General features: G+C 40.9%; 1 protein-coding gene across 1 annotated transcript in view; it reads right to left on the minus strand.

Moving 5' to 3' along the window:
• Window positions 1-26,834, minus strand: part of LOC144610945 (fibrillin-1-like) — a 330,240-nt gene that overhangs the window by 50,592 nt on the left and 252,814 nt on the right. Inside the window, exons 48-57 of the mRNA XM_078429975.1 lie at window positions 22,329-22,448; window positions 18,103-18,228; window positions 13,028-13,180; window positions 11,595-11,663; window positions 9,860-9,985; window positions 8,933-9,052; window positions 7,831-7,953; window positions 5,302-5,433; window positions 5,077-5,202; window positions 2,665-2,871 (exon numbers count right to left, since the gene is read on the minus strand). Of these exons, the coding sequence (XP_078286101.1) occupies window positions 2,665-2,871; window positions 5,077-5,202; window positions 5,302-5,433; window positions 7,831-7,953; window positions 8,933-9,052; window positions 9,860-9,985; window positions 11,595-11,663; window positions 13,028-13,180; window positions 18,103-18,228; window positions 22,329-22,448 (1,302 nt within the window). The remainder of the gene's footprint in view (window positions 1-2,664; window positions 2,872-5,076; window positions 5,203-5,301; window positions 5,434-7,830; window positions 7,954-8,932; window positions 9,053-9,859; window positions 9,986-11,594; window positions 11,664-13,027; window positions 13,181-18,102; window positions 18,229-22,328; window positions 22,449-26,834) is intronic.

Here is a 26,834-nt window from a genome sequence, read left to right on the forward strand (position 1 = left end):
ACTCCAGCATCTTTCCAAGTCAGGCTAACTGGTCTGTAATTCCCCGTTTTCTCTCTCACTCCTTTCTTGAAAAGTGGGATAACATTAGCTATCCTCCAATCCACAAGAACTGATCCTGAATCTATTGAACATTGGAAAATGATCACCAATGCGTCCACTATTTCTAGAGCCACCTCCCTGAGGACCCTGGGATGCAGACCATCAGGCCCAGGGGATTTATCATCCTTCAGTCCCATTACTCTACTCAATACTATTTCTTGCCTAATGAACATTTCTTTCAGTTCCTCTACCCCCTAGATCCTCTGTCCTCCAGTACATCTGGGAGATTGTTTGTGTCTTCCTTAGTGAAGACAGATCCGAAGTACCTGTTTAACTCTTCTGCCATTTCCTTGTTACCCATAATAATTTCACCCGTGTCTGCCTTCAAGGGACCCATATTTGACTTTGCTACTCTTTTTCTCTTAACATGTCTAAAGAAGCTTTTACTGTCCTTCTTTATATTCTTGGCCAGCTTCCCCTCATACTTCATCTTTTCAGCCCATATTGCACGTTTTGTTACCTTCTGTTGTCCTATGAAAGTTTCCCAATCCTCTGGCTTCCGGCTACTCTTTGCTGTGTTATACATCTTTTCTTTTTAGTTTTATTCCATCCCTAACTTCCCTTGTCAGCCACGGTTGCCTCTTACTCCCCTTAGAATCTTTCTTCCTTTTTGGAATGAAATGATCCTGTATCTTCCGGATTATGCCCAGAAATTCCTGCCATTGCTGTTCCACCGTCAATCCTGCTAGGATCCCTTTCCGGTCTACCTTGGCCAGCTGCTCTCTCATGCCTTCATAGTACCCTTTGTTCAACTGCAACACTGATACTTCCAATTTAACCTTCTTCTCAAATTGCATATTAAAACTAATCATATTAACTTGTCTTAGCCCGCGACTGAATGCTGTCATCGACTTGTTGCATTTGGAGGTGGGCTGTATTGCTAATTGAGGAGTTATGAATGGAATTGAACAATGTGCTAACAAATGCCTAGCTTCTCACTTGAAGCTATGAAATTCAGGATGAAGTTGAAGGAAGTTCGGCTTGGTACTGCTGTTAACTCCTAGTGCGGAGATGATTACACCCATCAACCATATCCATCTTTTGTGTCGACTGTGATTCCAGTCAAAGAAGAGTTCACCTAATTCCCATCAACCATTTTTACAAGCTCTTTGATGTCACACTCAGTCAACTACTGGCTCGAATACGAGGGCTGTGACTCTCCCCTTTCAGGAATAATATATTCCTTTATTCGTTCCACACCGGGGAAATTTACAATTTACAACCAAGAGCCTAAGTGGTCTAGATGAAACCAACATTGAGCAAAAGTGAGCAAGTTATTGTTCTTTGAGTGCCACATGATAACAAGTGGCACTGTGCAATTTTCACAAATTATTTTTTGTTGTTGCAGATTTAAAGGCGTAGAGTTATAATTTGCTTATACATCTAACCAGCTAAAGGTTCATTGAAACAAAATTCAATCATAATATTTTTAAGTAATTGTGTTCTGCTCCAATCACAGAGAAATTAGAGATAACTTTAAAATGCATTTGACAAGCAAGAGCAATATTAAACTTATTATTAAATCCAGAGAACACTCTTTTATTTTGTTTCAGTTTCATTCACTTTCTTGCCTGTTCCTGTATGAATCTGTGATATAGCCTTTTCATCATCTTTGTTATTTCCACATCCTTTTAATATCTTTTCACAATCTAATTTTTTCTTAATTTTCCATTCATAGTTCAGTAACCCAATTAATTGATTTCCCACGGGTATTTAATCCCCTATATTGTTATCTTATTAAAATGTGTTTTATTTGTTAATTCTGATAATTACTCCCCAAATGGTAATCTGTTTTCTCTCCAAGATTATTGTGAGCAATGTATAGAACATTATCAAGCAATATTCTGAAGTAGCTTTAACCATAAAATATTCTATGTGAAACAGTATCCAAAGAAATATATATTTATAACTAACTTTTTTCTATTACTTAAACATCCTTTGGCACTGTTTACCCTCAATGTGAACAGATACATTTAATTGCTTATATATCCTGTTCCTATGTCCCAATATAGAAAAGATTGATAACAATAACATCAAAAATGTAGGACCACACATACTGTATCATGAAATGATGAACAGACTGTATCTCTTTTTCTTTGAAAAAAAGTTAACTGGTGGCCTTTTATGAAAAGTTTTGATCGGTTATGTACAAAGACAATGTTTTCATTGATGGGAAAGTAGACAAGTAGGAAATAATCAATATACCTTCATCACCAAGATATTCAATTGTAAATCCAAAATAAATGTATTTGTCCAAAAAGTGGTGAGAATGGGGAACTTGCTGATATGAGGAGTGGTTCAATAGAACAAGAGTGAGACATTAAATGAGAGGCTGGACAGGCAAATAAGGGAGAAGGGAATAGAGGGTTTGGCTGATAGATTTAGATGCTGGCATGGATTAACTGGGCTGAATGGCCAGTTTCTGTGCCATATATTGATGTAATCCTACGGAAAATAAAGCTGTTATTGTCGGAAAATATCACAAAACAATGCCAATTCAATGATTCATGAAGAACATGATTAAAAAAACAACGAGTGTCTTTGAACAGCAGCTGACATAATTACCTTTTCCATCTGTGGTGTAACCAGGTCCAAGTGGACAGAGTTTCTTAAAGGGTCCTGTTCCTGGAAACGGACAGATTATACACTGTGTCCCCCAGCCACGTCCACCATCACAGCAGCACTCTGATTTTGTAACAAGATTTCGGCTGCTGGAGGCCATCTGACACATGGTCTGCAGCACTTCCCCAAAACAAAAACCTTTGCGGTTATCTGCAAGAATCCAAGTGTGTCAGTATGCCATGGAATCATTAAAACTTGCTCTAATACTGTTGAATAATTTGGTAGCCAGTATGTCTTAGTTGCATCTACCAACAATCTCTATCCAGATTGATAGATAACAAAACAAATTCCACACAAAAGGGACAATATCTATAATTATAGGTTTCATTTTTCTTTTTGAACATTGTTGCCAATATTGTGTATGAAAGATCTAATAATAAAGACTAAAATAATAAATACATTTACAATGCGTTAATGTTAAACTTAATGCATATCAACATAAACCAATATTTATAATGATAAAAATCTCATTTCCCTTGGTGATAATCTTTTTAAAAATAGCAAAAGTTAATCATAATTCATGCTGAAGCTGAATGTAAATTCCTATTCCAAAATGGCTGGATATAAAAGCCGAAGCATAATATCTAGCTGTGTAAACAAAAAGTTATGATGCTTTGCAGTAAACATGCAGTAAAGTTAGATAACTCCAGTTTATCTACAAATCCATCATTCCATTATCAAATTGACATGTAGTGGTGCTTAATTTACTGCAAAAAGGTTCCATTAAAATAATCATTAGCTGCAACTACTTTCTTGTACCAATTTGACAAATAATGAACTAATAAGTAATGATTGACAATAAGTAACTGCTTAACGGTTTTGGCTTACTGCAAAAATTGCCGTAGTTCTCTAACATGTTCTTGCAACTAAACAACATGAAAGTATAAAGCTCTACTCTTTGTCAATTATAACACCCCGAAATTAGACTCATCTCCACAAGTGTGCATGTTCCATCTGAAATCCAAGTGAGTCCATCTCTTTAACTGTTATTGAAGAGTGAATGAGCAAGCAACTTCTGGCAGCAGTTGGGTGTAGTTAAATATGGAAATTGGGAAATTTATCTATTAGATATTAACTGAATGCATCCGAATATAAAGGGACGTCCACTTGGCAGGGACATTGTGGACTGAAGGGCCTCATCCAGTGCAGTACTGTTCTATATTCTGTGTTAATCTTTATAATAGAATGAAAAGTCTTGATTGTTGCCAAACCATCATGGTGGCACTGAAATGCAACACCACCACTGTAAAGACTAATTCCTTCAGTATTTCTGTTGCAGGTTTTTAAATAAGTAAAAGTTTGAACATCCTTTATACATTTTCATTTGTCTTATTTCTTGATCTCATAATCCCATGTTTGTTTTCCTCTCTTTATTTTGCTGTGCAAAATGATTTTTGACATTGCTATGTTAAATTGCACCATGATTTAGGCTTGTCATCACTCAGTATCTGATTGATTAGCAAATGTAAGAAATATTTCTGATATTTTTATTTGACATGGAAGGATGTTTGGTCCTCTGAGTCTATGATGGCTCTCGTAGCAATCCCATTCCCCATTCATTTCCCCATCTTGCTCATGGTCTCAGATCTCTGATAAAAGCTATGGCCCATTTTTGGCTCTCTCCAGTTTATTAAACTTTACAAATGCATCATTTTATTTAAAAACTGACATACAGTGGTGCTTAATTTACTTCAAAATTTTCAATTAATTTCAACTTTAGCCACAACTATGTTTCTTGTATCAATGACAAATAGTGCATGGAACATTTGAAGCAAATTGTGTAATTTTCTGCTAATATTCTCCCTTGCTTTTTGAGAAGTAGCTCCCTTCTGCTCCCTCCACTACTGAAATGTGCAAACTGTGATTTTGCAGTATTGCAGATTAAGACAGTGTAATAGCAAAATAATGAATAAATTTAGACACTGTACACTGCAAGCTCCAGGAAGCGAGCAGGTAAGATCATCTCTGACCCCTCTCACCCTGGGCACAAACTCTTTGAAGCACTTCCCTCTGGAAGGCAACTCCGGACTATCAAAGCCGCCACAGCCAGACATAAAAACAGCTTTTTGCCGCGAGTAGTAGCTCTACTCAATAACCAAAAGTCTGTAGTCTCCTTTTGCTATGGTATTTTATTTCATTCACATGTTTAAACTATAATGTTTTATTCTTAATGTTTTATGCTTTATTCTTAATTGTTTACTGTATGTTTGTGTTGTTACTTGCGAGCGGAGCACCAAGGCACATTCCTTGTATGTGTACATACTTGGCCAATAAACTTATTCAATTCAATTCAATTCAAAATTAGAATTGGCATTAAAATCATTAATCATCAATCATTAAAGATTTGAAACTCACCAATACATCCTGTCTGTGTGGAACTGGCAGAGAATCCTTCAGAGCAATCACACCTATAACTACCTGGAGTATTAATACACCGTCCATTCTCACAAATGCCAGGTTTGGTGCGACATTCATTTTCATCTGAAATAATTATAACAGGTTTAACATGGCATGTTGCAAATATGGAGTCAAGTAGTCTAAGCTGAATGGCATGGTATTTATAAAGAATTGTTTTTTTACCAGTGCACCCTTCACCATCCAACTGACGCACTAATCCAAGTGGGCAGATACACATGAATGTTCCAATTAAGTTCTTGCAAATCATTCCTCTTGATGCACAATCATCCAGCTGCTCCTCACATTCATCCTGATCTGCAACATTAGATGTTTTTCATTATCACTATAAATGTTTAAAAAAAAGAAAAATCTATTATACCTGGCAATGAGATTAATACAACCTCTATTCAGAATATTAACCTGCACTGTGGTTGCTTTGAATTACCTGTTACTTTGCACTTGTATATATCAGTTTGGGTCTGTGAGAGATTTTTGACTGAGTCAGGAAGTTGTTAAGTTTAACTTGAACCACAACTTGAACATGTCATGAAGGATGTATACAGAGTTAACTGGAATTATGGTGTGTCGTTCTTCAAATGAGATGCTGGATTAATTGTCTCATCTGCCTCTACAACTGAACATTGAAGTTCCATAATTCTCAGATTGGCTGTGTTGGTCCATATTTTTCCTTTAAAAGCTGTAGGTTTGAAGTGATTCTTCACGTTGTTGTTCTTCTTGGAATAATAAATCACATTGCCCGTTAAGTGCTTTAAGAAGGTACAACATGATGGCGCATATTTCTTTGGCTTTAATGAATATTATAGACTGTGGGCCGAGGTGCCTATTCGTTTCATGTTGCGACCCACATCCCATATCTACTTGTATTTATAACATATTGTGTAAAAATAATATAGAAATTATATCTGAAACTCGTCAAGAACAAAACCTGCTCATATTTTTAAAATATGGAAAAAACCTCAAAAATTGTCAAATTTCCGAGTAGTAATTGTCCAATCAAAGCACATTTGTCATTGAGTCGGACGCCAATTGACCAATCACGCGCTTTGTTTCAGGCTAGCTAGGCAGGGAGCCCACTGGGATCATGGTGGAGAGTATTTTGTCTATCTTCGGTTTAAACCAGCATCTGCAGTTCCTTCCTATACTAGCACAAAGGAAGATGGTTGTGGCGACTGTGGGTCATCTCAGCCACAGAACATCTCTGCAGGAATTCCTCAGCTTCGTGTCCAGGGCTCAGCCACATTCAGCTCCTTCATGAATTACCTTTCTTCAGTCGTAAGGTCAGAAGGAGGGATGTGCGCTGATGATTGCACAATGTTCAGCACCATTTATGACTCCACAGATACTGAAGCCATTCTACGTCCAAATGCCGAAAGACCTGAACCATGTCTAACAATAGGCTGATAGGCGGCATGTAAGATTCACCCGCACAAGTGCCGGGCTGTGACAATAACAAACGAGAAAATCCAGCCGTTTGCACCATCTACAGGATGCTCTGGAGCAAGTCATTGAAACTTTTGAGAAGGCACCTTCCAAATCCATAAGAAGGACTAGGGCAGCAAAAGCATGGGGACACCACCACCTGGAAGTTGTTCTGCTCGCCAGATACCATCCCCACTTGGAAACGTGTCGCTGTTCCTTCACTGTTGATGGGTCAAAGTCCTGGAACTCACTCACTCACGAACAACACAGGGATTGCAATGATTCACGAAGGCAGCTCACCTGCACCTTCTCAAGAGCATCTAGAGATGAGTAATTCAATGCTGGCACAGACTGTGATGCTCACATCCCTTGAATGAATGTTTTAAATAAAGAGTGCATTCACTGATACCAATGTCCAATTTATTTTTCATATCAACATAAACAGAATATCTCTGCAGTAATTCCTGGCAAAACCCTGCAGTGCATGTTCAGAATTCTCTCTCTGAAATCCCGGAAAGCCGCGGAGAAGCCCGGACCGGAGCAGACCAGAGCGGGGTTTCATGGATCAACAGAGCTTGCGGCTGACTTTTTCTAATTAGCTTAATTAGTGCAACTTTTTGCATCCTTCTCAATGATTTTTTATTTAAATCTGGGCCAAATTTCAAGTAGATACCAGAGATGGGTCACGAAAGTTAAAATCTAGACACATTTTCGATGATCTATTAAGCAACAAATAATTGTATTCCTTAAAACAAAGGTAAGATTTTGGTGATGTCTTCAGCAAAGAGAGCTATAAACAAAAATACTGATTTTGTATAACATTATCACATTATCTATAAAAAAAGGGAAATCGTAATAATATTTTAGTTCTAAGTTATAATTTCCATTGGTTTAAATCATGAAATTAAATCAGGAAAGAGAAATCAGTAAATCTGATTGCTGATTCAGTGTCAAATGTTGAACGGCAAAGTTCAAAATCAGTATTCACAATAAGGAATGCAGTTTGTCCTTTCATGCTGAATATAAAATGGGCATTTCACACAACAAACTTTTAAAGTTGACTTAAATATAAACGGAATAATTTCCAGCAGAAAGTATGAATGGTTCTTCCAAAATTGGTATCCCATGTTTGATAGTAGAAAATGGACAGGTCTGTTCAGTTTTGAACTTAGTATTAATAATTACATTGCTAGGATTAAAATAATACTCAAAATGTAATATACTGCCGAAAAAGCAAAGATACCAAGCATTAAAATGGAAATTTGAATTTACCTCGACACATCTTTCCATCTTGTCTGAGAATATAACCAGTAGGACATTTACATTCGTATCCTCCTATGGTATTAACACAACGGAATGCACAAAGCAGAGGATTTTGTGCACATTCATTTATGTCTGTTATTGAAAGAGATAAAAATAAAATGTTATCTTGCTCTCTCAAACTTTATTGTGCAATGTATTTAATGCCATTCAATTTTGCTTTTAATTTATTTTTAATTGAATGTGTCGACTATCTAGTACATCACCGAATATATAGCGATGCATTTAAACTGAACTCAATTCTAACTTCACTACCTCAGTAAACATGTGCTTGGCCAATCTGACTAAACAACTATAAAAAGTAATCACATTTAGTTTTGCTCCCCATCATAGCAGACCATGCCATTTGTTGTGTCCACACCTCTGTCTCCAGACATAATTGAAAGATCTCACTGATCTAGACCAATTGAAAATTTAGGCTTAGAAACTGTGATCTTCTGTGCTAAGAATATGAACTAGCTGTTGGATGTTGTGGCCATATTTCCACTAATTCCAAAGACACTAAACTGTGGTCACATCTTCTCATTTATGTGCCACGATCAGGTCAGCCATTGGAGGAGCAGGAAACGAGAGAGCTCCATTGAACCACCTGTATCATGATGAGGCAAAAGTAGCTGGAGAGAGTTGGGAAGAGAGCATTGGGGACTTCTTTGGTGAATTCACAAATTGACTTGATGGTCAATGACCAAGTATCGTTGGATTGCTGGGATCCTGGGGCAATTAAAGCATCAAAGGATTGGACCTCAGGGAAATTAGAGGGTCTGGATCTTGAGGTGGGCAGGTCATGGGAAATCCAGGTTGAAATAGAAGCACAAATAACACTTAATTGCTCTGGGAGTAACAAATGATGGCTGCTCCACTGAACAACACAGTCTAATTTCCCTGCGAAACTCCTGAAATGATCAATTTCATGTTTCACTCTGGTAAAATTTGATTTCATGTTTCACTCTGATCATTTTTAGTCACATACACCAAAATAACCAGCAGTGTAAAGTCAAATGCCAGGACTTAATATTATAACTTGTGTAGAAATAAAATGAAATAAAAAAGTTACCTTCACATGTCATCATGGGTCCTGGTTCAAATCCTTCTTCACATGCACACTCAAATCCTCCGATAACGTTAGTACACGTTCCATTGCCACAGGGATTACCAACAGAGCATTCATCGGTATCTGTTGCATAGAAAATAGGACATAAAATGCAACCTCTTGGCCTTACATTCTCTGACCTGTTTGACAGTAGTTCCACTCCCAGCTTAATGTAGCAGCTACTTAATCTTGAATTTATTTGTTTAAAAAGATGTATACTACTGCTATTTGCAAAACTTCATGTCTGTTTGAGAGATTGATATTTCTAAAATGAGCTGTGCTAATTTTTTGCATAGGCACAGTAAGCCATTGCAATGTAGATCTTAAAGTGCAATGTCAAAACTGGGCTAATTTCTGTCAACATGTGATCAAGGCACCTACCTCATGCTGATGTGCTTGGTGTTGGGGCCAAAGGAAGTGAAATTGATAGAATTTCTGGCTGATACTACAATCCTGTCAAACTTTGTTACAAAATATAAGGTATATATTATACAGGAAATGTTTACTTTCCTGGTGAAGTTATCACCTTTAATTAAAAAAACTCGTTAAGTTAAAGTAAGGACTGAAAAGAACTTTAGCTGTTCTCTAATGCCTCACTTACATATTACATCACTTCCTTGACACTAGGAATTCAGAACCACTTCCCATTTAAAAATAATGAAGTTGTGCTATGTTTTGGCAATTTCCCTCAAGTGAGATCAAAATTGCTGCTGTTCCCGTAATACTGGACTTCATTGCGGTCCACAGTTAATAACATAAATAATGCTGGAGGGAGGTATAATTGTTACCATGAATCCGAAACCAGAGAGCAAATGGCCATATGGAAAGTGATGTGATAACAAAGAATATTACTTGTATTATTTGTTTTCTCGACAATTGAAGGGAACTCACCTACACACTTGATTCCACTATAATCGATACTGAAACCAAATGGACATTCACAGCGGAAGGAACCATCAGTGTTGATGCACTGCCCGTTTTGACACATTCCTGGGTTTATAGAACATTCATCCGTGTCTTTCACCAAGGAAAAAGTAGAAAATGTTTATAATCTCGCCAATTATTAAATTGATTCACATTTAAAATGAATGCATCTACTTTATAAAAATCAATAAAACATATCCAATAAGCAAAAGTCTAATATTTCAAAAAAGATACCATAGCAGAATTTCCTTCAGGAAATTAATACTTTGATGTTTCCTCACTATATAGAGCAGATTTACGTCAATTTTATAGCTACAAGAAGGAAAAGATGCAACTACTATACATCAAGCAAAACATTTCAAATGGATTGTTGACTATAATTATACACTGATGAGCCAAAACATTATGACGACCTGCCTAATATGCTGTTGGTCCTCTGTGTGCCGCCAAAACGGCGCCGACCCGCCGAGGCATGGACTCTACAAGACCCCTGAAGATGTCCTGTGGTATCTGGCACCAAAACATTAGCAGCAGAACCTTCAGGTCCTGTAAGTTGCGAGGTGGAGCCGCCGTGGATCGGACTTGTCGATCCAGCACATCCCACTGATGCTCAATCGGATTGAGATCTGGAGAATTTGGAGGCCAGGGCAACACTGTGAACACTTCATCATGTTCTTCAAACCATTCCCGAACAATGTGCGCAATGTGGCAGGGCGCATTATCTTGCTGAAAGAGGCCACTGCCATCAGGGAATGCCATTGCCATGAAGTGGTGTACGTGGTCTGCAACGATGTTTATGTAGGTGAAACGTGTCAAATTGACATCCACATGAATGGTCGGACCCAGGGTTTCCCAGCAGAGCATTGCCCAGAGCATCACACTCCTTCCACCGGCTTGTCGTCTTCCCACAGTGCATCCTGGTGCCATCCCTTCCCCAGGTAAATGGCGCACACGAACACAGCCATCCATGTGATCTAAAAGAAAACAGGACTCATCGGACCAGGCAACCTTCTTCCACTGCTCTAAGGTCCAGTTCCAACGCTCGCGTGCCCAATGTACGCACTTTCAATAGTGGACAGGGGTCATCACGGGCACTCTGACCGGTCTGCAGCTCCGCAGCCCCATACGCAGCAGGGTGCGATGCACTGTGTATTGTGACACATTCCTCCCATGACCACCATTAAAATTTTCTGTGATTTGTGCCACAGTAGACCTTCTGTTGATTCGGACCAGACGGGATAGCCTTTGTTGCCCTCGTGCATCGATGAGCTTTGGGTGCTCAACACCCTGTCCTTGTGGTTTGTCTGTCCTCAGATCACTGTCGGTAGGTACTCACCACTGCTGACTGGTAGCACCTCACAAGCCTTGCCGTTTCAGAGATGCTCCGACCCAGTTGTCTGGCCATAACAATTTGGCCCTTGTCAAAGTTGCTCAGGTCTTTACTCCTGCCCATTTCTCCTGCATCCAACACATCAACTTCAAGAACTGACTGTTCACTTGCTGCCTAATATATCCCACCCCTTGACAGGTGCCATTGTAACAAGATGATCAATGTTATTCACTTCACTTGTCAGTGGTCCTAATGTTCTGGCTCATCGGTGTATATATCATGTGTCTTGATTTCATTAAGTTTTCAATTGTAGGCATTCAAACAGACATTTACTTTAACTCCACAGTAAATACAAGAAAAATCAGACCTTACCTACTTGTGCACCATCTCTATCAATTGTGATTCCCACTAAGCCACTGGGGCACAGTTTTCCAAATGCATCTACAATGAAAAATTGAAAAAGCAAAATCAACTAAGTGTTACAAAATGGATTTACAGATGTACCCTTGAAATCAGATGTATGCCTGTGCATAGGTCATCATCTCTCTTCTGTGACATGTCAGAGAATGAAAATCTAACAATGCGACTGGAGAAGGCAAACAGGCATGAATGAGATGTGGCCTTATAATAGCAGTGGAGAGGGCAGTGGGCTAGTGGGAGTAGACAGGTTAATCCTGTGGAGATCTGGTCTGTCTTAATGGAATTGGAGGAATTTCCAATGGACAGAGGGAAGAGGGCATGCTTCTTAAGTAAGCTTGCAGTTGTATTGTTATTATCTTGAAGTCCATCCATGGGAAGAATTCTCTGACGTCAATCCTTTATATACTGCTGCTTGTCCTAGTGGTGAAGGTATTCGCAGTGCTTTTAGATATAAAATTGTAGTAAGATTTTGACATTGCACCTGAGGACAAAACTTCCTCAAAAATGTTAAAGCTTAGTATGCAAGAATCTACTCCTTTAGAATTTGTGGTGGGTGTTGGTTGTCTAGGCATCATCAGTCTTCTTCGGATTTTTAAGATATATTTGTTCAGACAGGCCTCGGTTACTTCTGAAAAATGATTCCATTACATAATATTATTATAATTCAATTATATTTCATTGTGCCATATTGTGTGCCTGAGCTGACCCTTGGAATGTGGAAGGTTTGGCAAGCAATACTGAGGCCTCAGTGGCAAGTATGCCCTAGGCAGCATCCCACCGAGACCTCAGATCCATGAAAACCACATTGTTAGGGGAATGGACAGGGATGGAACATTGCCTCTTGTCAAACATGGCAGGGCTTTGGAACAGTATTTAAATGTTTGTGATGTTCAGAGATGTTAAAAAAAAATTAAGATTGCTTAACGCAATATTCTTCACATTTTGATGATGGTGTTGATACAAAATGTTAATAATTCCTTTCCCGCAGATGCTGCCTCACCCGCTGCGTTCCTCTAGCAGTTCTTTTTTGTTGCTAAAAATCAATTGTTACCTTGTTAACTCTTAATCTCCTAGTGATGAATCCTTATTCAAATGAATGGGAACTCTGATCTAAGTGCAGTTCTGGCTGGCACCAGTTACTCAGGAATCTGGGACTTACAATGGATTGACATAAATCATGGTCTTTCTTTATGTGGGAGCTGAACACCAGTGGTACCCACTGGAACAACCAGGCACTGGCAGCATAATTCATCCCAACAGGCCTAAAATTGGTATGCCTGTTTAATTAAAAAAAATAATAGCATGGCTATTCAAAACTTTATCCTAATATGTATTTGAATTAGTTCATTTGTAGATATGAATTTAGTGCACCGCCATGTGCTTACCTTCTGATTTTTTTGGGCAGATCTCACAAGGTACACCCCATCCTTCACCTGGCATGAAGCTGCAGCAACACGTAAATTTTGTGATGTTTCTGTATTTGGGTGCCGAACACACACCATTCTCGAATTTTGAGAAGCAAAAGCTCTCTCTCACATCTATAAATGAAATTAAAAAATGAAAGTGTCAGTACTAAATAAGTTATTTCTGTAACAATTTATGATATTGTACGGATTATGTGGTCATGAATACTTAGGACAAATGAACTACTTTATAATTTTTTTATTATATCTTATGAGATGAACAATAACAGTGCAGATACATGATTTCAGACATAAACATTTTAATTATGAAATTACAGTGAAAAATGTCCCTCATCCTCAAGGATTCAACAATAAATTTATCTCTGATAAGATTGACCATCTTTGCACAGGGAACACAACCTTCATAGGGACATAAGAAATAAGAGTAGTCGTAGACCACCTGGCCCTTTTAGCCTGCATTACCACTCATCAAGAACATAGTTGGTCTTCTCCCTCAATGCTATTTTCTATCTACCCTCATATCCTATGATTCCCATTTCCCAGCAATTAATTTCCCCTTAAATACCTATCCAATTACATAGAGTCATAGAATGTGGAAACCGGCCCTTTGGCCCAAGCCGACCAACATGTCCCATTCACACTAGTCCCTTCTGCCTGCTTTTGGCCCATATCCCTCTAAACCTACCTTTGAACATTTTGGCTGATTCCAAACCCTGACAGACATTAGATTCAAGAGTCAAGAGTGTTTTATGGTCATATGTCCCCATTATTGGGGGCGTGGCTGTGTTCTGCAGCTGCGGCTCACCGGCAGTCTCTCTGTCTTTTTTTTGTTTTTTTTTGTCTGTCATCGTTTAATGTACGTTTTGTTTTATTTTTAACTCTGTGTATGTGGGGGGGTGGTGGGGGGGTTGGGGGAAACCTTTTTTCAAATCTCCTCCTCAACGGAGATGCGACCTTTACCGTGTCGTATCTCCGTTCGCGCTACGGCCTAACATCGTGGAGTCGGCGGCCTCCAGCTGGGATCGACCTTGAAGACTCCGGTCGCAGGGCCTGGACTTACCATCTCGGAGGCTTCGGCCGTGGGCCCTGCAGACCGCAACATCGGGAGTTCGCAGGTCCCTGGCTGGCGACCGGCTTTTGGGAGCTCCAGCCGTAGCAGCTTCAACCGCCCCGAAGTGCGAGGTATGATCAACCCGCTCGCAGGCCCTTCATCGCCCTGCGTGGCCCGGCCGCAGCACTTTCCATCGCCCGGTGGGGGCTCAGGACTTTCATCGGCCTGCTTGGCTCGGCCCTGGGACTTTCCATCGCCCGGTGGGGGCTCAGGACTTTCATCGGCCTGCTCGGCTCGGCCCTGGGACTTTCCATCGCCCGGTGGGGGCTTCAAAAAGTTGGGAGCCTCGATCACCTCGTGGCACCACGGGAGAAGAATGAGGAGGAGATAAGACTTTGCCTTCCATCACAGTGAGGGTGTGCCTAGAGCAATCACTGTGATGGCTGTTTGTGTAAAAATTGTATCTGTGTGTCCTGTGCTTTTTGTTGTCTGCCGGACCCTGACGTGAGAGGACGCTGGCGTTGTTTATTCGCCGCTTTTCCGTTAGGATAGTTTGTCTGTTTGTTTTTATGTTGATTGTTTTTGTAAAGCGCTTTGAGCACCCGATAAGGCGCTATATAAAATAAATGAATTATTATTATTATTATTATATGTCCCAAATAGAACAATGACATTCTTACTTGCTGCAGCACAACAGAATATGTAAACACAGTATACGGTAAACAATGTAATAAATGAGAAAAAAAGTTCAGTGTGTATATATACACACATACTCACTAGTACACACACACACACGTACATATATATATATATACATACACACACAAAAAACAAACAATAGTAGTGCCATAATAACAATAATAGTTTATTGTAGTTCAGAGCTTATTTGAGGTTGTAGTGTTTAATAGCCTGATGGCTGTAGGGAAGAAGGTGTTCCTGAACCTGGACATTACAGTTTTCAGGCTCCTGTACCTTCTTCCCAATGGCCGGAGTGAAATTAGTGTGTGGCCAGGATGGTGTGGGTCTCTGATGATGCTGGCTGCCTTTTTGAGGCAGCAATTCTGATAAATTTCTTCGATGGTGGGGAGGTCAGAGCCAGTGATGGATTGGGCAGTGTTCACAACTTTTTGCAGTCTTTTCCGCTCCTGGGTGTTCAAGTCGCCGAACTAGGCCGTGAAGCAACCAGTCAATATGCTCTCTACTGTACACCTGTAGAAGTTCAAGATAATCCTCTCTGGCATATCGAATCTCCTTAATTTTCTCAGGAAGTAGAGGCGTTGATGTGCTTTCTTTATCATCAGTGTGGTGGGTCCAGGAAAGATCTTCAGAAATATGCGCGCCCAGGAATTTGAAGTTTTTGACTCTCTCCACCATCAACATTGATATAAACAGAATTGTGAGTCCTCATCCTTCCTCTTCCAAAGTCCACAATCAGTTAATTGGTTTTACAGATATTTAGAGCAGGTCAAGAGAGAGAGTCAAGAGTGTTTTATTGTCATATGTCCCAGATAGAACAATGAAATTCTTACTTGCTGCAGCACAACAGAATATGTAAACACAGCACACTGTAAACAATATGATAAACGAGAAAAAAAAGTTCAGTGTGTATATATACATACTCACAAGGTGTGTGTGTGTGTGTGTGTGTATATATGTATAGTATATATACATATATATGTATGCACCGTGTGTGTATGTATACATATATGTATACATGTATATATGCGCACCCACACACACATATATATATACACACACACACACACACATATATATACATATATATATATATATACATGTAGTGGCCTGGCAGAGGCCAGAGAAAAGGCTGGACGCCAGGCAGGTTTAGTAAAGGTCTTTATTTGGCTGTGAGCTTCTACTCACAGCGAAGTCCACCTAGGGATAAAACACACCCCCCAACGGGCTGACTCTTAACCCCTTAAGCCTGTCCGTCAAGTGACGAGGGGGCTGACCCAAGGAGTGGCCTGATACCCAGGGACCGCCACATACACTTATATATACACACACATATACATACACACATATTCAAAAAACAAACACTTCTATTCCAGATCAATGCAGGCCTAGGTGCAAAGCAATTTTGTTTTACCTCCCCTCTGTATCTCTTGCCTACTATTTTGAATCAATATCCTCTGGTCCCTGAACTATCTGCTAATAGGAACTATGTAGGAAGAAACTGCAGATTCTAGTTTATACTGAACAAAGACACAAATGCTGGAGTAACTCAGCAGATCAGGCAGCATCTCTGGAGAAAAGGAATAGATGACGTTTTGGGCTGGAACCCTTCTTCAGACTGAACGCAGAGGTGGTGGTGGGGGGAGGGGAAGGGAGAAATAAACTGGATGTGAGAAAAGTCCAGAACAAATCAGGACCAGCAACTGATGACCTCAGGAAGGGTGGAGCCCATTATGGCTCTTCGTTGGCTGGGGAAGGTGTGATAAAAGAGGGATATAAGGATGTAACCAGTGGAGGAGGGGGGAGGGAACATAATGCAGGAGTCACTCAAAATGAGAGAAATCAATATTAATACTACTGGGTTGTAAGCTGTCCAAGTGAAATATGAGGTGCTGCTCCTCCAATTTGTGTGTGGCCTCACTCTGACGGTGGAGGAGACCCAGGACAGAAAGGTCACTATGGGAATAGGAACGGGAGTTAAAATGGATGGTAACTGGGAGATTGCGTAGGCCAATGCGGACTGAGTGTTCAGCAAAATGATCACCAAGTCTAGGCTTGGTCTCGCCGATATATAGCAGCCCACACTGGGAACACCAAATACAGTAGACGAGGTTGGAGGAGGTGCAATTAAACCTCTGCCTCATGTGAAATGACTGTTGGGGTCCCTGGATGGCGTCGAGGGAAGAGGTATAAGGACACGTATTACATCTCCTGAGGTTGTACAGGAAAGTCACTGGGGAGGGGGTGGTTTGGGTGGGAAGGGATGAATGAACCAGAGTTGTGGAGTAATGGTCTCTGCAGAAAGCAGAGAGGAGTGGAGGTGGGAAGATGTGCCTAGTGGTGAGATCCTGTTAGAGGTGGTGAATATTTCAGAGGATGTGTTGCACACGATAGCTGATCGGCTGCAAGATGAGGACTAGGGGGACTCTGTTGGGAACTGTTTCTCTCTGTCATTATATCTAAATCTTTGTGGTCTCTGATATATCATAGAAACCAAACACAGATTTGGGGGCGGGGTGGGGGGAGGTGCATTTTGCAGAAAAAGTTTGCTTTATTCCCAAGGGTCACTGAATTTCAAGCTGCTTTACTTTCATTTTCCAGCCCCCACCCATTTTGACATCTTGGTATTTGGCCACTTATACCATTCCTACAAAGTCCAATCTAAGCTCCAGGATCAACACTTCATATTATATAGTTCCATCAAATCTCCACTGAACCTATATTCCTTTAAAAACAATTTTGTTTTTCACTTTAATCTTTTAATTCAACCCTCCTTTCCCTGGAAGCATTATTGTAAATATTTTCTTATCCTCTCTCGAATGTGCACATCCTTCCAAAAATGCATGAGAACTGACACAATACTTCACCTGTGGTCAAATCCTTTATGTACTATAAAGGTTCATCATGACTTCTTTGTCTTTCTTTCTTTCTTTATAAAGCCCCAGATCCTGTATCAATTTTAACTAACTTTCCCCACTCCCAGATCACTTTGATCTTGAGTTGCATTTTGAATCGTGCCCGTAATTTTATTGTCCCGTCTCATTCTTTCTACTCAAATATACCTGCAATTCTCAGCATTAATATTCATCTGAGTTCGAACCACACACTTCGGCAATCTTTATACATCTCCCAGGGAGAGATTGGGGATTCTATATTCTCTTTATCCAGGGATGTGAGAGAAATTAAATTATTTATTTATTATTCTCTGGTAGAATGCACAAAAATGTTAACATTTTAATCCTGGAGTAGAGGTTTTATTAATTATGGATGATTATTATTACAGACTCACCAATGCATTTTCTTCCATTTTGCGATAGCACAGATCCTGGTGCACAAAGGCACGTGTAGCTTCCGTCAGTATTTCTGCATGTGCCAGCTTCACATAATCCATGGTCGGATGAACATTCATCGATATCTTAAAAAGAAAATAAGATCTCACAATGTGGCAACATTCATTATTTGTTATGGAACAATGTTGTAGTCTGAAACATTTGTGCTGCATGACCCAATATTTACAATGGAGGACCAGCAGTAAACCAGGTAAGACCAGAAATATGGAAAATCCCATCTATCTCAATGCAAAACCTTGTTATTGTTCTCTATCTTGTTTTACACACCAAGGCTATCCAAATTGATATCCTCACAGCTACCCAATAGTAAAAAAGAGGCCTTATGCTATTTTAACATTAAGGAGTTGTCAACTGGAGCTGCATAGGGAGGCAAAAACATGAGCAGCATGGGAATTAGATGGATCAGGAAGAGAGGCCACAATCAGGAGGGCAGTGGTATGCTGAAGTATGAAGTTAACGTGAAGCTGGTAGGTCTCACTTCCCTCTCGTGTATTAGCCTCTGAACAAGAGGAAGGGAGCCAAATCTAAATAAACTTGTGGAATACCTTCTTGTTTAATAAATTATTCAAATAATCTAGTATTTTAGTTCAGTTTAGAGATACAGCAGGGAAGCAGGCCCTTTGGCCCACTGAGTCCATGCTGACCATCAATCGCCCTTTAACACTAGTTCAGAATCAGAATCAGAATAGCCTTTATTGTCATCCAAAAAAACAAGTCTTTTGGACGAAATTCCGTTACCCACAGTCCAACAATAAGAGCAATAAAAATAAGCAATAACACACACAATCACAATTATATTATATTATAAATCTATTATATCCCACTTTCTCATGCACTCCCTACGCACGAGGAGCAATGTTACATCATTGGGATGTGGGAGAAAACCGGAGCACCCGGCAGAAACCCACTCAGTTGTAGGGAGAACATGCAGAACTCTACACAGACAACAACTGAGGACAGAATCCAATCCTGGTCTCTGGTGTTGTGAGGCAGCAGCTCTAACAGCTGACCACTATGCCACCCTTATTTGCTGGTATAAAATTGCGAATGGGTTATGTATAAAGCAAGCTGAGATCACTCTAACGCTTTTCTCACCTGTCTTAGAAAGGCTAATGGAAAAATGCAGATGAAGAACTGAGCACAAAGGTAGGATGTCTGATTCATCCAGTTAATGCACTTTAGCATGTCAAATCCTGGTTGGACATACAGGGTAAATGACAGGCATCTTAGGAATGTTGACATACATAAGGATCCTTAAGTGCAAGTCCAGAGCTCACTGAAAGCAGTGGCACAGGTGGATAGAGTAGTGCTTGTCTTTACAGGCGGAGGTATTGATTATAAATAACAGTTGGGCTACCATGTTGCAGATTTACAAAATATCAGTTAGACCGTATTTGGAGTACTGTGTACAATTCTGGTCACCACACTACAGGAATGATGTGTTAGCGATCGAAAGAACAGAGAAGAGATTCTGCAGAATGCTGCCTGGAACAAAAGGTTGTAGTTAGAAAGAAAAACTGGATATGCTGGGTTTATTCCTACAAGAATGTAGGAGACTGAGAGATGCCTGAGAATCTATATTATTATTATATATTACTAAAACTCTCATCTTGTTTGTTTGTTTGTCACTTTGTTAGTTTGATTGTACATACCTGAAATACAGCCAAAACGGTACACGATAGCGCAACAATTTTACGCCCACCCTACTCACCATTCCACTGGGGTCTCGATTGATCAAGTTTTGTTACATTTTAAAAGCAATTAACTTAATAAACTTTAATAAAAGCGCACGCCCCCCCGCCAGGAGGACCGGCGCCCGTCCTGGCGTGCCCTGCGCTTGACCTTCTTCCCATGGTGCAGCGCGGCGGCAGAGGGTCAAAGAAGATGGCTGTTGCTGTCGAGCTGCCACTGCAGGAGAGGTTTCCACCCAATGGGTCCACGGCACGCTCTGGCCGCCATGCTGGCCGCTCGGGGCCGGTGTGTGTGGCTCCCTCTCCCTTTTCCTCTCCCCCCTCGCCTGCCCATGGCCCCGGGGGCACTCCCCGGCCGGCAACGGGTCCACGGATCGTCAGTTGGGGGAGGGTTGCTGGGCCCGCAGGAAAGGTTTGTACGGAGCGTTGCCGGGCCCGCAGGAGAGTTCTGGATCCAAGGGGTACACACCCGGCTAGAACTTTATAAAATTATGACGGGCCTAAATAGGACAGATTGTCAAGAGTCTTTTTCATGGCAGTGTGGATGTAGAAGGCACAGGTTGGAGGTAGGAGGAAATTCAAAGGAGATCTTAAGGATGCTGGTTATCTGGAACAACCTGCGAGAGGAGATGTGTAGGAAGGAACTGGAGATGCTGGTTTACATCAAAGACAGACACAAAATGCTGGAGTAACAGTGGGACAGGCAGCATCTCTGGAGAGAAGGAATGGGTGATGTTTCGGTCGAGACCTTTCTTCAGATCCAGAAGATATGACAGAGACGAATATAATGGTAATGTTTAAAAGGCACTTGCGTAAGAAGAGCATAGATGGACACGGGCCCAAATGCAAGCCACTGTGATTAGCATCGTGGTTGTCAAGGGTGGCGAGTTGAAAGACCCTGTTTCTGTACTACTGATTCAATATTGTTTGCGAGGATCTGAAAATTCAGCATAGCTATATCCATGTCTAGAAGATAGGTTCATATGAATCCAGAATGACAGTTTGGAATTTTTCATTTTTGGTTGGTTGCAAAGGCCAGTGATGAGCTCTTTTTGTGGTGTCGTGCATCCAGTAACTGAGAGTTAAATGGTTATAATTTATCCATATTTCAGTCCTAAAAGGCACTCATTGCAATCTAACTGGGTTTAAAAAAAAGCAAAAAAACTACAAATGATGGAAATTTGAAATAAAAGTAGAAAGTGCAACAGATATCCAGCATGTGAGGTAGTATCTGTGAAGATAGAAATAGAGTTAACATTTTAGGTCAGTGATTTTTCATCAGAACTGTGCACATGAGATGGCCTTACTAAATGTCAGTCCTGCGGGAATGCTTTTAATCAAATTAAATGATTAGATGAAATCTTTTGCTTTAGTTGAGTTTCAATGTTAATTATGAGGTTATGAATTTTAAAATTTATTTAAATTTTATGTCACTTTCTTTGCAAGATTGTTTTTACACTTAAAAGTGTACGTCAAATGACACAGCTAAAATGTTCTTTCTGGAAACCGAAATGAAGCTTACGTAAACACAATACCAAGCTAGTGATTCACACTACTATAAACATTGTGGTTGGACTTCAATGTATGGAACCATTTCTGTATCTACCATCCTAAACTTGATTTTGAATCCTAATAAAAAGGTTATCGATTTGAAAAGTTGACTTTTGAAGGTTAATTTAAAAAAAAATATTTTGAATATATGCTTGGAACTCAAATAGTTGATAGGCTGGCTCAGAGGGTTGTGCATAGCGTTCAGCAGTGCATTTAAATGCTGACTGTTGTAAAAACTACTCGGTTTAGTGCGTTTACCATCAAAAAATCTTATTCCAGGTCCTAATGAGGATGTAACTTTCAATATAAAACACCTCTTTGGGATATTCCAACAATCTAGAGCGATGGCAAAGACTATGATTCAGCACAACCAATATTACACTCTCAGCCTCATTTCTACAAGAGTGTAAGCACCTATTGGATGACTCAAGGTAGCTTGCTGGCAAAGAGGATTTCAGTTGCAGTTATTATGTGACCAGCAACAGTCTTCAGTTGGTCCTGGGAAAGGGGGAGAAATCAAGAAGAATGTGAAATGATTGCTAAAGAAAGGATATGAAAGAAAAAATAACTGAAATGAAGGGGCAACGTAATTAGAAGACAGATGATTTTGGTTAGGAAATCAAGATCTGAGGCACATTTCAACTCCTCCCAGATAAGTTTAAACAATCATGTATATTTTTGCGTTTAACATCTATTCCACTTTCTCACATTAACATACATTAAGAATTCTGTTCCCAATTTGAATGCGAGCCAACGCCACACTATTTTCTAGTATCTAAGTGGCAGACCGGGCACTTCTGGAGATTACAGCGTTTGCTCCTTTCAAGTTCTTGGTTAACTGTTCTCTGTGAAAAATAAGGGTAGTGGCACACAAATTCCAGCCATTTACCTGTACCTCTTTCAAAACAAAATAAATTCCTTACCAATACACTTATCATCTATCAGTGAGTATCCAGGAGGACAGATACATCTGTAGGAACCATCCAAGTTTTGACAGGTGCCTGGTGCACAAGGGCGAGGTACAATCAAACATTCATTGACATCTGTTGAATTAAGAGTAAAATAGTAAATCATAGATGTAAATTGCTGTAATCCCATTCAATATCATCATGACAAACATGTTTGCTTTTTGTGCGAAGTTTGAAACATTTCATAACTTCCTGGAAGCAGCTTGGAACATACTTCCGTACTACAATTTCTACCAAGGGGAGCTGAAAATCAAATGGTTCATCATATGCATCTTAAAGCTCTGTACTCAAACACCAATATTATTTGGCACCTTTAAAAATGCATTTTCCATGATTAAATTGAAATATAAATAAACAATTTCATATTATTCATCATATTTGTTCTATGGCACACTTAAATACAGCAGATTTATACACTTAAATACCGCATAAGGTCATAAGGGTAGGAGCAGAATTAGGCCATTTGGCCCATCAAGTCTAGTCTGCCATTCAATCATAGCTGATTTATCTCTCCCTCCTAACCCCATTCTCTCCATAACCCTTGACACCCAAGCTAATCAATAATCTATCTATCTCTGCCTTAAAAATATTCATTGATGGCCTCCACAACCTTTTGTGGCAAAGATTTCACAGATTCACCACCCTCTGACTAAATAAATTCCTCCTCATCTCCTTCCTAAAGGAACATCCTTTAATTCTGAGGCTATGACCTCTAGTCCTAGACTCTCCCTCTGGTGGAAACATCCTCTCCACATCCACTCTATCCAAGCCTTTCAATATTCGGTACGTTTTCCTAGTTACATCCTCAAAAAATTCCAGAAGATTAGTCAAGCATGATTTCCCCTTCGTAAATCCATGCTGACTCGGAACGATCCTGTTACTGCTATCCAAATGCTCCGCAATTTCGTCTTTTATAATTGACTCCAGCATCTTCCCCACCACTGATGTCAGACTCTCACCTATAATTTCTCGTTTTTTCCTCCTTTCTTAAAAAGTGGGATAACATTAGTTACCCCCCAATCCACAGGAACTGATCCTGAATCTACAGAACATTGGAAAATGATCACCAACGCGTCCACAATTTCTAGAGCCACCTCCTTAAGTACCCTGGGATGCAGACCATCAGGCCCTGGGGATTTATCAGCCTTCAGTCCTATCAGTCTACCCAACACCATTTCCTGCCTAATGTGAATCTCCTTCAGTTCCTCCGACACCCTAGGATCTCTGGCCACTAGAACATCTGGGAGATTGTTTGTATCTTCCTTAGTGAAGACAGATCCAAAGTACCGGTTCAACTCATCTGCCATTTCCTTGTTCCCCATAATAAATTCCCCTGCTTCTGACTTCAAGGGACCCACATTTGCCTTGACTATTTTTTTCCTCTTCACATACCTAAAAAAGCTTTTACTATCCTCCTTTATATTATTGGCTAGCTTACCCTCGTACCTCATCTTCTTCCCCCGTATTGCCTTGTTAGTTATCTTCTGTTGCTCTTTAAAAGAGTCCCAATCCTCTGGCTTCCCACTCTTCTTTCCACCGCCGGGGATGTGCACACATTCTCGGTGTCCGAGCATGAGGTGAGGTGGGCTCTGACGCGTGTGAACACGAGGAAAGCTGGAGGCCCAGATGGTATATCTGGGCGAGTACTAAAGTCTTGTGCTACTCAGCTTGCTCCAGTGCTCACCACAATATTCAACCTCTCCTTGGCAAAGTCCGTGGTCCCTGCATGCTTCAAAAGATCCATCATTGTACCGGTGCCAAAGAATGCCTCTCCAGCGTGTTTAAATGACTACCGACCGGTGGCCCTCACCTCGGTTGTCATGAAATGCTTGGAGAGGCTAGTCAAGAAGCACATCTGCGCCCTCCTTCCTCGCAACATGGACCCACTACAGTTCGCATACCGTCCGAACAGGTCCACGGATGATGCGGTCTCCCAGGTTCTACACACCGCTCTCTCTCATCTGGACAGCCAGGGGGGCTATGTGAGGATGCTGTTCATTGACTTTAGTTCAGCATTCAACACAATAGTCCCCAGCAGACTGGTTGAGAAGCTGCTGGAACTGGGGCTTAGCACCCCTCTGTGTGCCTGGGTCCTGGACTTTCTCACTGCCAGGCCCCAAGTGGTCAGGATGGGGGAACACATATCTAGCTCCCTCACCCTGAACATAGGATCCCCCCAGGGCTGCGTCCTTAGCCCCCTACTGTACTCCCTGTACACACATGACTGTAGGGCCAGGTTCAGCTCAAACTCCATCATCAAGTTTGCTGATGACACTGTGGTGGTGGGCCGGATCTCCAACAACGATGAGAAGGCCTACCGGGAGGAGGTGGCTGATCTGGCACTCTGGTGTCAGGACAATAGCCTCCTCTTGAATGTCACTAAAACAAAGGAGCTGATTGTGGACTTCAGAAGGGCTAAACATCCAAGGACGTACACGCCACTGGAGATAAATGGGTCTATTGTGGATAGGGTGAGCAGTTTCAAATATTTGGGAGTCCGCATCGCAGAGGATCTGACGTGGGCAACGCACATTGCCGCACTGGTGGGTAAGGCTAAGCAGCGCCTTTACCACCTTAGACAACTGAGGAAATTCAGAGTGTCGCTGAGGATCCTTCATTGCTTCTACTCTGGGGCTGTAGAGAGCATCCTGTCCGGCAACATTACAGTCTGGTTTGGGAACAGCTCTGCCCAGGACAGGATGGCCCTGCAGAGAGTAGTGCGTTCGGCAGAACGCACCATGGGAACTACACTCGTCCCCCTGCAGGACCTATACATCAGGAGGTGCAGATCCAGAGCAAGCAAGATCATGAGGGACCCCTGCCACCCCAGTAACGGACTGTTCCAGATGCTACGGTCAGGCAAACGCCTCCGCTGTCACGCTGTGAAAACGGAGAGGATGAGACGGAGCTTCTTCCCACAGGCCATCAGGACTGTCAACTTTGATAACCCCAGAGACTAAATTTTTGTCGACACTTTTTGTGCTATGTTTAGTAACTTATTAACTTTATTTATATGCTGTAACTGTAATTATTTTTGTGCACAACCCGCAGGCATTGCCACTTTCATTTCACTGCACATCGAGTATGTGTATGTGACAAATAAATTTGACTTGACTTGACTTGACTTAAACTTTTATTTTATTTTTATGCTGTCCTTGACTTCCCTTGACAGCCACGGGTGCCTCTTACTCCCCTTAGAATCTTTCCTCCTCTTTGGGATAAATTGATCCTACAACTTCTGCATTATTCCCAGGAATACCTTCCTTTGCTGTTCCACCATCATCCCTGCTAGGGCCTCCTTCCAGTCAAACCTGGCCAGCTCCTGCCTCTGTAATCCTCTTTGCTATACTGTAATACTGACACTTTCGATTTTCCCTGCTCCCTCTCAATTTGTAGAGTAAAACTTATCATATTATGATCACTGTCTCCTAATGGCTCTTTTACCTTGAGTCCCCTTACCAGATCAGGTTCATTACACAACACTAAATCCAGAATTGCCTTCTCCCTGGTAGGCTCCAGTACAAGCTGTTCTAAGAATCCAACTCGGAGGCACTCCACTAACTCCCTTTGCTGGGGTCCATTACTAACCTGATTTTCCCAGTCTACCTACATGTTGAAATCTCCTATAATTTTAGCTCTTGATTCAACTTGCAACCTATGTCGAGGCTACTATTTGGCGGCGTGTAGATAACTCCCATTAGGGTCTTCTTACCCTTACAATTCCTCATTTCTATCCATACTGATTCTACATCTCCTGATTCTATGTCACCCCTTGCAAGGGAGTGAATATCATTCCTTACCAACAGAGCGACCCCACCCCCTCTGCCCACCTGTCTGTCTTTTCTATACGTTGTGTACCCCTGAATATTCAGTTCCCAGCCCTGGTCCTCTTGTAGCCATGTCTCTGTAATTCCAACAACATCATACTTTCCAATGTTTAACAGAGCCTCAAGCTCATCCACTTTATTTTTTATACTTCGCTCATTTAAATACAACACTTTAAGTCTTCGGTATCCACCTCCCCTCTCACACCGGTCACAATTGGCCCTGACCTTCATATTCCCAATTTATCAACCCCTCCCCCTACTACTTAGTTTAAACCCACACGTGTAGCACTAGCAAACCTGCCTGCCAGAATGTTGATCCCCCTGCTGTTAAGGTATAACCCGTTCCTTTTGAGATGGTTTACTGATGCCCCAAGGTTTTGCAGCACAACATGAGTAGCAGTATCCCTTTGGTCATATGTGAAACATGTGTGTTAAAAGCAGAGTAACCGTTTTTATATTTATTGTTTCTTTTTTATTGTTTATATTTTTTGTTTAAGCTTTCCATTGAAATACTTAATAATGAATAGAAAGAACTTAAAATCATGAAATAAAAATCTAGTTTGCTCACCTATTTTATCGTTGCCTCATTCTATAGTCCCTCCCGTTGTCTGACCTCGTCAATGCTATAACTGTT

The sequence above is a fragment of the Rhinoraja longicauda genome, chromosome 38 (assembly GCF_053455715.1).
Source record: "Rhinoraja longicauda isolate Sanriku21f chromosome 38, sRhiLon1.1, whole genome shotgun sequence".
Classification (NCBI taxonomy): Eukaryota; Metazoa; Chordata; class Chondrichthyes; order Rajiformes; family Arhynchobatidae; genus Rhinoraja; species Rhinoraja longicauda.